This window comes from Vidua chalybeata, chromosome Z (genome assembly GCF_026979565.1).
Source record: "Vidua chalybeata isolate OUT-0048 chromosome Z, bVidCha1 merged haplotype, whole genome shotgun sequence".
Lineage (NCBI taxonomy): Eukaryota > Metazoa > Chordata > Aves > Passeriformes > Viduidae > Vidua > Vidua chalybeata.
Window position 1 is genome coordinate 52784538 of NC_071570.1, and position 11663 is coordinate 52796200.

The 11663-nt window shown below is 39.4% G+C and overlaps 1 protein-coding gene across 5 annotated transcripts in view; it reads left to right on the forward strand.

The window, feature by feature from the left end:
- The window catches only part of KIAA1958 (KIAA1958 ortholog), a 69332-nt gene extending 57935 nt beyond the window's left edge, over window positions 1-11397 (forward strand). For all 5 annotated transcript variants that reach the window (XM_053931516.1, XM_053931517.1, XM_053931515.1 and 2 more), the window contains one exon: window positions 8642-11397. In XM_053931516.1, the coding sequence (XP_053787491.1) occupies window positions 8642-9687 (1046 nt within the window). In that variant the 3' untranslated portion in view covers window positions 9688-11397. The remainder of the gene's footprint in view (window positions 1-8641) is intronic.
- Window positions 11398-11663: the final 266 nt, after the last annotated feature.

Below are 11663 nucleotides of genomic sequence, written 5' to 3' on the forward strand. Positions count from 1 at the left end.
TCTGCCCAGCTTTGAGTCTTCCCCAGTCTTGTAGGACCTTTGCATTTTAAACTTCCATCCCTTTAATGTGATGACAGTTGTGTTTGTAAATGTTAAAATAAAGCTCAGTTGTCATTTTTTATAGAGTGTGAGGAGGAGAGAACTCAGCACAAAACAGAAAAGCAGGCTAAAAATCTACATTAGAAGCTGTTTCACTTGAAGTGTTAGACTTCATTCTCTCTGGAGAACTGTGTGAAGAGCTGCTTCTCAAATACTGCTTTTTGAGCCAGTGAAGACAAAAGAAATATGTGTGTTTAAAGTGTGCATGGAAATTCCTTATGCGGGTTTGTAAATTGTGAGCTCTTCATAGAATTTATGCCCTTTTTAGCTTGCTTCACTTCTACTGGACAATGTACAGTGAAAGGTAAAAACAAATTGGTCTGGCTGAGCAAAATCACCAACAGAGAATTTCAGAAATGATACATCAAGATCTCTAACAAGCCAATTGAAGTACTTTACTTAGTTAAAGATGGTAAGAGAAAAAATAGTGAAATGCTGTTCTTTGGGGTGCATGTGCTGCAATCTCTATTACCAGAAGTAAATGGCATGACCTGCCACCACATTTCGTCTTCTTCTGGCTGAACTAGTAGATAGTTCAGACAGAATATAAAGGGGTACTTTTTTTATTCACTACCAGTGACACTTTAATAAAATAGAGGAAAAATGTCTGCAGTCTTTAATAAGCAATATATCAACCAAGTGCTGTCAGTATGTGTAGAGGCTTTGACAGTATGATTTATTATGTTAATTACAGTCATGTGGGCCTCATGCTCTTAAGTCTGAAACTGCTCACATTCTCAGCTTGATTTAAGAATATGCTTTGGCCAAGACTTAAAGTGCAGCTTATTATGATTAAGGTAATAAAATATTTATTGCATTCTTCTTTTCTTTGTTTCTCTGCTTGCTGCCCCAGTTAGACTGACTCATTTTGAAACACTGATATAAATTAGATTTCAGATGATGAGGATTCTCATCTGGTTTTAATCTCTCTCTTTGGTGTTATGTTTTCTTTCATATCCTTTGTTCTTACTCTCTCTTCTCTTCCCCTCATCTTTATTTCTCTCCCATATTTCCCAGTTCTGCTTCTCAGCTGCTGTCTAGAGTGAACCAAAAGCAGTCAAACTTCATAGCCCTGGCTCATTCCTTCCAGACCACTTGCATTGCTTTCTCAGCTGTGCTTATTAAAGGTTTTTGTTAAATGTGATGACATTAAAGCTGGTGGTACACTGTAGCTGGAAACATGCTAAGCCTTTGGTGATATGAGGTGGCATGTTTTGCATGTTTTACATAAAAATTCTTCTCAGAGAAGACTGAACTGAAAGGGTCCTATTTCTCATTCTTCTTCCACAGGGCTTTCAACTGCAGAGATGCACAAAATTCCAGTGTGCCAAATATTCCAAAATTATATAAATTTATACCTGTGATTTTGTGCAAACCAACCCAGTAGTTAAATTTCTGGCTGAGTAGTCACTGCTTCTGAGATCTGCTTACACATCTATAAATCTGGCTTTTTCTGTAGGAGCATGGAAAGATGGAAAACTTTACAAAAATGTAGACTCTTGATTTTGTTATGCCAGAAATGGATATTTTTGCCATGAGAATGGTATAGTTTTCAAACTATAAACTTAATAAAGGAAGTGTGTCTCACATCTTATGGTTTTACTCTCCTCATTTTTGGTTTTTTCTTCTTGTTTTCTTTCCTTTTTTCAGCTTTTGAATCAAGTCACTGTATACATATAAATATTATTCAGTTCCACCTTCTATACAGATAATGACTTTGTCCAGTTGTTTTCTACATAAGCAGATACTTAAGTATAGGGACACCAATCCAGAACACACTTAAAATATGCTTTGTGGAATTGGAAACTTACCTGGGAGAAAAACTGATACTCTGCTGAGTATATATATGTATGCAACACTTTCTAGAGTGGTGCTGAGCCAGGTCCTCTTTGAAAACGAGTGCATCCCTTCTGCTGTGCATCACCCATCTTCCAGTTCTCAGTGTAGTATAGAGCATTACCGTCATTCCTTTAATTGCTTCTGCCATAAAGCATTAAGTAACTAACATACTTTGGAAGGGCAACTTTTCTTTATGTTGCTAAGAAGTCCTAGGTTTAAAAAAAAATAAATCTGTTTTCCAGAGTTAAATATTAAATCTGAAGAAAATAATTGTCAAAAGGTGTCTCTTTTCTGTAGCTTTAAACTGAAACCAGTACCTGGAGTTTTCTAATGGTGTTAGCCATTAACTCTTTGGAAATTATTAGAATATTATATGGCTGAATACAAAGATGCATGCTTAACATACAGCTGACATTAGCTTCACATTATAGGTAATGTTTTCCCACTTACCAATTCCAGCAGCACTCCAGTTTCACCAAACTACCTGATTTGTTTAACCTGAGCTCTAAAAGAATAGAAGTTACATCTTAGAACTGAACATTGTTGAAGGAAGTTTAGTCAGTTATTTTGAAAGGATGGAGTTTCACTTTTTTTTTTAAAGCTTTCTAATGGTTTTGGGTTTGTTGTATTGAAGACTCTAAGTGTGGCTTTTATATCCTCCACCTCTATGAAGAGTAGTTGAGTCCCTGAATATCAATTATATAAAGGTCCAAATAATTTATTTCTATATACCTCCTGTAAAGATAGTAGCTATGGAAATAAGAGTGGGATGAGGCATGGCAGGTAAACCAGGAGATGTGTTAGTTACAGGCCAGGTGACTGACTTGGAATGTGCCAGATAAAATAGCAGATTCCAGTCCAGCTGCCAGCTGAGTATATTATGCCTGTACATCATCTAAATACCAGATATATGAGTTTCTGAAAACATTTTCTGTTTCTGATGTTCTCCATGTTGTGTCCAAGCTGTAGCACCCTGCTGTGCATTGTAGCAGTGTTGGGCAAGCCTGGTAGAGCTGGAGTTGGTATACTTCTTCCTGTCAAATGGAGGTTGAATCTGGCTAACTATCCACTGTGGGTACAGAGGAAATACATCCCATTTTGCATTGCAGCAGTTCATGCCAGTGCATCGCAGAACAGCTTCAAAAGGAGATAGGAAACTGTATGGCCTCATAACCACAGAAATGCCACTGAACTGTTCAGTGGAAGAAGGGAAATGCAAGGTAAAACTGGAATGCAGCACTTCTCTTTTCCACTACCATGATGAAACCAAAACCAGACAACTAGATGAAGTGAACCAACAGGAACATTTTTTATTTAGAAAATGTATTTTTAGAACCTTTGTGCTGGAATGGCTCAGTTGTCACATGCATCAGGTGGAGAAGGAATGTAGCCTCATAAAAACTGTGAGCCCTTGTTCCCCAGGTGCTGCTGTTTTGCACTCATTATCAATTGCTCTATCCACTGCAAAAAAAAAACCCCAAAAACAACTGGTGACACAGTTAGTCAAAGCAGAACATAACTTCTTAATCCCTTGTCATAGCTACAGATTTTTTGACATCTAAGAATTGTGCAGAAGTCCCATTAATATCGATCTGTATTTTATTGTTGGCTTTGCCAGCAGTCAAACTGCATCTCAAATCTTTTGAAGCTGTTGTGAGAACACACAGTTCTCTCTGAAAGAGAGAACAAACTGGAAATCAGCTGCAGTGTCTCAATGGGTATTCATTATCAGGCCATTCTATCAGACCTTGCAAAAAATGTACAGGTCACTAAAGTCTATTTTAGTGACTTTACTTCATGGAGATACCAATGACTAAATATTCCCATACTCGGTTTGTTTGCAGTCCATGTCCTTTTCCTTTGATATAATCTAAAGCTTTATAATTTTAGAATCGTAAAACATTTTCCAGATAATTTCATTGGAGGAGGTTAACTGAATAGAAGTATAATATTTTGCCAAAAACAGAGTGTCTTTCATAAGTGGATATTAATTAATTCTCTAATACTACAGATTTTACATGCTAATGAAAGCCTTTTCTGAAAATGGTAAACTAGAGTTTACATTTTAAATGTTAAAATAGAGTTTATATAGTGGGAACAGGGAACTTTGTTAAACAGAATTTAGTAACATCAGAGGGGTAGGGCAGAAATTCAAGAAAAAATACAGAAGCAATTTCTTCTACTTAATCTCAAGATGTTTCTGCAAATGTTTAGAGCCACTTCTGCTGTTTAGGACACCTTCTGCTCTTATCCTCACCCTCATTTTTGGCAGCATGACATGAGAATGGTATCCACTGGTTTATTCTTGTGATATGGTGAAAACCAGTTGTCAGCTTTTTAAGTTTGGCATGCAGAACAAGTACTAATATTCCAGGATGCCATGGTATGACAGTGGTATTTAGCTGGTTCTGACAGGGAGGCAATAGCACAACTTCCAGGGAGGCACATTTGTCAGAGGCTCTTACAGCTGTTCTGCATTGTGACTTGGCCATAACTCCCTTGCACAACAGTGTGACCTCTGCTCACTGAGACTGTAGATTTGAGAGTTTTGTTTTCCTATAGATACCTTCTTGAAACAGGAAGGAACAGGAGAAACAGGTAGGAGCAGGCTGTGGTTTACTTGAACGGTTTAAATGGCCTGCATATTGCCACGGCCCAAAAGTTGAATATCACTACTTTTCAGTAACTGCAAAACAGGGGCAAGAGCCAACCTATAAGGTGCTGGGGAGTAGAGAGAGGGCACTTAGCTCCGGAATAGAGATATGTGGTGCTTTGTGTGAGGTTAACTATGCTTTTTCACTTGTATGAAAGCATATTGGTGAAAGCAGGCCTGCTGCAGAGGCATTTTCCTAGGCAGGACAAAAATTTGGCAGAGAAGACTTCAGCTGGTGACATGATTACCACCAAGAAAACCCGCCTTACTTTTAATGTACATCTGTGACATCTCACTGCTTACCATATGCAGAGTTTAAGACTTTTTGCAATAATAACTCAGGTTTGTGACTCCCTCTCTGATGTACAAATGCCCTCTGGACATTAACCATCTGTATCTGTCTGTCATGAAAGCAAGTGCCTTTCCTCCTGCCACATGTAATTACAGAGGTTATGTCCTTTTCAGGGAACCCAAGTGTGTGTATGTGTGTGAGCTGAAATTAAAAAAAGCCTGAGTTTGATAACTCTGCTGATAATATTAAGTCTTGGCTGTGTTAAAATCAGATTATGAAAAGATCAGAAAACAGCCGTTCCTCTGTGGGAGAGATCATCTGATGGCTGTGGGCTAGGCTGGGACATCCATTCCCACTAGGTTGTCTGTTTAATCTCTGCCTGGTCATTTTATCTCTTTCACTTCATTTGAGCTAGAACATCTTAAGTACTCATTACTTTTTCAAACTCATAGTTGGGAGTTTACCCTGGACCCCCCAAGTAAGGTGGGTTTTACTGTCTTTTTCTGCCACACTCTGGTTTTCTTGGAAAGGAAACTGTGGTGTGGGATATGATAAGAAACACAAGAGCTAAACCAGGTCCTTTGTGCAGTGATGCAGCTGAGGGAGAAGAACCTCAGGAAATGTATCTCCAATTCATTTTTTTATGCTTCTGCTTGTAATCTGTAAAACAGGGGTAACAGCACTACTAGTTCCAAATACTGCATTATGACAAGGAAAAGACACTAAGAATAGCTTGGCTTCATAGATCAGTGATGACAATAAATTTTGGTTGATTGGTTCTGACCAACCAGCTGAGAGAAATTAGGCTGTTACATGAGAGTATTTGTATTCCTCAAGCCTAACAGCAGAGACATACAGAAGACTATAAGAAAGGTGAAAGCATATGTAACACCTCCTCATTCTCCTATCCCACATCAGTCTGCAGCTTGGGGATGTTCTGATATCGAGGTGTTCTCTAGGAGCACTTGGTGGCTTTTTTTTCTGTGCTTTTACCCACTTTTGGAACCCATGCACACTGAAGAGTTGATGATACACTGAGTAGTAGAGGTTCAAGAGCAAATAGGTTTATGTTTGCAGTAGTCAAGGAACTAATGTAGATCCCTACCAGTGTTTACAGTAGTTTCCACCACCTCCACAGAACATTAAAAAGAACTTTGATCTTTATTCAGCAAGATCAGCAAAGTGAGACAAAGGAAACATCTAGGAACTCTTCCATGGGAAACTCCCCACATTTATGCCATGCTATATGATACCCCACCAATATTTGAGTGGTCTCGTAGGAAGAGAATAATCTATTACTACTACTTCAGCCTGGATTCTCAGCCAAAGTGGAGGTAGCTCTCCTGATGTGGCTGCAAGAAAACCTGACCCATTCTTTTTTAATATTTCCCACCTGCCTTGTGAAGTAGCACACAACATGCCAGTGCAGGAACGCAGTGTTTCTGGGGTATTGTTTTCATAATGTAAGTTGGGGGAATCTTTAATTCAGCATGGGTTTTATAACTGTTAGCTGCAGATAGGGCAATTTCCTTTGCAGATTAAGGAAAGATGCTGTAACATAAATGACTGACTGGGTGTCACTGCTGTGTTGTGACAGGCTATCCTCTAAGAAGAAGTGATTGATGACATTTATAAAACTGAGCCATTATATGTGCTGTTTATATTGAAATAGAACTTTGGATGTGGGCTGTCAGTCAAAGCAATGATTACTTACACAGTTCTATAAGAAGTGGTGGTGGGTGCAGTGAACAAAATACCAGAGTAAATGTTTGTTTTGGAGCTTTGAACAGGGCTGTCTCTTTGTTTCCATCCTGCATCTAGCCACACTAAAAGGATCTATTATGTACATTGCCTAGAGCATGAGGCTTCACTGCAGGCTTCAAGGAGCTCTTTGATATTGACATCAGCATTAAAATGAGTTTCTGAATCAGGCAGGTGACCTTTCTTGTTCCCCTGGAGCACAGTTCAAGCAAACCTCAGTTTTTTGTGGCAGCATTTCTTCCTGCCTACAGAAACCCCCAAAGGCCTCAGTTGCAGATGCCCGCTTCTCTGTACATTGCAGAGGATTTGAGAAACCTGGGTGAGTGGTGTGGATGCAGGATGCATCTCTCTGAAGACACAGGACCTGCTCTTGAGGGTTACAAGCTCAGTCCTTCTTCTGTCCTGGGAAGTCCTGGACCAAGTCATTCCCTGTGCCTCTGTCTGCAGGTGTGGTATGGAGGTGGTGGGATGAACTTTCTTGAGAGGTAACTCTGTAGATTGGTGGAAGGAGAAGCTGCACAGCTCTGCACCAGTGTTTCTGGCACCACATGAAGGTGAGGTAGGGAAGGAGAGACTGCCTTCCTTTCTCTGCTGCCTTCTCCCCTGTTAATTGGCTTGCAGGGAAGAGAGGAGTGTGTGAACACTGGTGCAAAGCCATGGGTGTGCTACACAGCCTGCCATAAGATTGACCTGATTGGCAGAGAGGAAAGGGAACTTCACCTGGTCTCGTATCACTTTGTGTGTGTATCTTGGGTGGGAGACACCTGGTGAGGGCTGCTATGGCACTGCTAAAAGGATGCCAGAATGTATAGGTTTTGCAATGAGACCAAACAGAAAAGAACTTGGGATTTTTCCCCCTCTTTTGCTTGTTAAGTGGAAGAGAGACAAAAAGTGTTCCACATACAATTCCAGAAAATATTTAAATAATTGAATTTTTCCTTATTTGCCTTTGTTTCTAATTTTCTAAAACCATTAAGATTTATCACATTTAGAATGACAGTTCCACATGTATGCTTTAAGTAAGCTGCAGTCTTGTTCAAACAGATTGTCTGCACATGTCAAGAAAACAGTCCTTAAAACACGTAGTATATAAGGCTTTTCCTTTTTATGCTTCTCTTATGATCAGCCAGAAAATCAGCTGTCAGTAACAGCTATCATAGCGGTAGCATCTGAATATTGTGTTTTGATATGACATTGATTATAAGGATCTATGAGGATAGCCTGTTAAATATAAAATTGTTTCTAGAATTTGATTTTTATGCAAAATGAAAAGACAATTGTACTTGTTCTATCAAGGTACAATTTGATGAAATAGAGAGGCTGTATAGTCATGTTTTTTTACCATGTTTTCTGATGTGAACATATTGACGATATATTCTTTATTCTTTTACTATTCTTTTATTTGTAAATTGTACATTGCTCTGTAGTAATTTTACCTGTCTTTTCCATAGGATATGCTGCCTTATTTTGTACTGTACATTCTGACTATATTTATTTCACTCTTTAAATTTGTGTCTGATTAAAGATAAATATTACCATCATAAATATGATGTTTTAGCTCTTTTTTTTTTCCTGTAGGAAAAAAAATGTAACTAGTACAACCTCTGGTTTCACAAATGAAACAATTCAGAGTGGGCTTATTCCTGAGTTTGGGCCTTGCACACAACATTGGGATCCACAGAAAATCTTTCTACCTTGCCTTTGTTGTGAAAAGCCTGTTGCCTTTAATCTCAATACTTTCCACAAATCTCTATGCACAATACTGTGCCCCAGTGTCATGACGAGCTCACTTAGTTTTTTATCATATAGTATGTCATTTGTTACACTTAAGTTGGCTTTTTAGTGATATGACAGATATGTAAAGATGTTTACCAGTGCTCTTTGTGAACTTGATTTTAAATTCTTTCCTTTTTGAGGAAATTTGCTTTAGGAAAAACTGCATCACATAAACTCACTGCTTCTGCTTTCTCTTTTCTCTCCCATTCTTCCTCTTCCAGACCAGGATGAGAGAGCAGCAGAGCTCAGCAGGGAGCAGAATGAGAAGACCATTCGCAGCACGCAGACAGCTCTCCGCAATTTCCGAGAATTCCTCATTTCTAAGTACCCATCTGAGACCCGTGAGATCTATGTCATCCCCTGCAAAGAGCTTGATGCCTATCTTGCGTCCTTCTTTGTGGACGCCAGACAAAAGGATGGGTCTGAATATGAGCCAAACAGTCTGGCCAACTATCAGTGTGGACTGGAGCGGTATCTCAAAGAGCACAGGTATGGATACAGTATTACAAGGGATAAGGAATTCAAGAGGTCCCAGGAAGCTCTAAAGCAAAAGCAGATAGAGCTGAGGTGTAAAGGCAAAGGAAACAAGCCACACAAATCCATGAAGCTCACTTTTGCTGATGAGCTTATCCTGCGCAAAAGAGGCTTATTGAGCAGGTACAATCCTGAAGGGCTTCTGAACCTAGTATGGCTGAACAACACGAAGGCGTTTGGACACTGTACGGGTTTCCATGGGTCCACCCTCAAGTGGGGAGACATCCGGCTGCGGGTGACAGAGACTGGGTTGGAGTACCTGGAGTGGATGGGGCCAGACAATGGGGATGTGAGTACCAAGAGCAAGAGAGGAGGGACAGACTCGCGGGTGTACGCCACGCAGCACTCCCCGCAGACCTGCCCCGTGCAGGACTACAAGGAGTACGCCCAGCGGCGCCCTCCGGCCATGCGCTACGAGGATGCACCTTTTTACCTGTCCATCAAACCCGTTGTCAATTTGGCTGCACTTCACTGGTACAATTGCCAAGCCCTGGGGAAAAACAAGCTTGCCAAGATGGTGAAGACAATGTGTGAGAAAGGGAACATCCCTGGCCGCAAGACTAACTTCAGTGTCTACCAGAGCTGCAGCACCCTCTCAGAAGCTCAGAGCAACCAGCTGGTGCTGATCTGCAATAACTTGAGCCAGCAGGCTGCCCAGTCCATGGCAAGCCACTCCAATACTGGCAACTTTATAGTGTCAGCATCCTATGACTCGTCATCTGACACGGCTTGAAAGAACACTGAACACTTTTTTCTTTTCCTTTTTGTTTCAAGCATTGAATTTGTGCTCAATAATACATATCAGCTGTGATTGTACACTATTCCCCCTCTGACCTCCCTCTCCAGTGTTAATTCGCTTTATAAGAATATATAAACATACAATATATTTTTCTTTCTACAAATAAGTCAACAGAAATAGTTTAGTATTACTAACAGTATTTATAGTGTTAAGGCAAAAATGAAAGGTACTTATGGGTATACTATACGAATGCAGATTTTAGAAGGATAAAAATGGTTCTCAGGCAACACAAAATAGACTGAAAATACCATTTTTAACATGCACATATTAATGAGAGTAAATCCCCAGGGAGGCTTACGTAGCAATTCTGTTCTAAAGTATTTTTTCAACTAGTATTGTAACATGACCTCCCACAGTGGAGGAGACAAACTTAACATTGGCTGCTGCTTCTTACCTGCTAGCTTATTCTTGATCAGCAAGACCAAGAAATAAGAAATATATCAATATAAGTTCACAAAACCATTTACAGCATTTTTTGTCTGTTTTTATTACGCTTCCTGAGGCTCATTTACACTACAAAAATCCTGAAGTCAGCTAAATGCCATTTTTAACTTTTGGATATGTTGATTTTTTGGGATCAAAATGTTGCTGGTGTTTAGGCTAAAAAGTATTGTTTTCAACAATATGCAAAAGTATAATGGCAAAACCATTGTCATACATAATTTTACCTCTTTAAGCATAGGTTTTTAGTATTTTATCAGTGTGTGTATGTAATGTAAAATCTATTGACATAGAGCACTCTTTCAGTATTTTGGGAAAACCAACAGTACAGAAAAATCAGCAATCTTATCCCAGCTGTACAGAAAAATAGCATCAACTATGTCTTAAGCCATCATTTGAAATCCACAAAAGAATAGAGAGTGTAATGATATTTCTACAGAAATTTTTAAAGAAATTGTACAGAGAGGTAAAAAGCTGGATAGTTTTAAGATATGGAGTACAAATTTAACTTAGCTACACATCATCTGTTTCCATTGCAGATGATGGAAAATGTGCATGTGAATCTGAAGGCAGAATTTGGACCTTAAAGCCTTGAAATAACAAGTTCTGCTGTTCTACTTTGTAGTGTAGTTGTTCTACTACAAGTATGGGAAAAACACCAAAAAATTCTCTATTTCAGTGAGCAGTTATAATTCTTGACACTTAAAATTAGGAACAGTACTATTCAGATAAATAAAAGTTTAAATTCCACAAGGATATGCTAGGGCTGTGGTGAGGCTTTAGACAAGTGTGCTGGGGTAATTGAGTCAATGAAAGAGACAACCTTGGCTGACTTCTGCTGGGTATTGGACCAAACAGCCTTTGGAGAGGCTTTCTTGTTTTGCAATTTTTAATGTATTTCTTTTTGCTTGTTTGTCTGTATTTCTTCACATTCCTGCATATCCTTCAAATTCTTTAGATATGCAACTGTGCAATGACTTTAATCATCACTAATTCCAAAGAAGAGGTGAAAGAAAGGCAACAAATAGAAGTAAGCCACCTAGTACCTATAACCTTTTTTTTTTACTGTGTTCCTAGGATGAAATAGTCCTGTGTGAGAGGGAGGTGGCAGAGTGTCTGCACCTCACTTAAGCCTTACTGAAAGTATGTTTTGGGGATGAAATAGGTAGCAGATGTGGCACTGAAAAGTCTAAGGGCAGGGATTTCCACTATAATAAATATCTGTCCTCCCAGGAAGCTTTATGCAGGTGACACCACCTGGCTGTGATCTCTTTTTTTTCCACATGTAGCAAGGCTGGTAAAAAGTCCAGTTTTCTATGTCTGACACTCCATGGTAGTGTAGCCACTAGTTCTACAGTCTTCCATTTACCATCCGCCGTCTCTCAGGGTAGGCAGTGGATTGGTGGGCACAAGCAGTTGTTCATATTATAGAGCCCTCCTTTTGTAACTTGGCTTTGGGACTTGAGGCC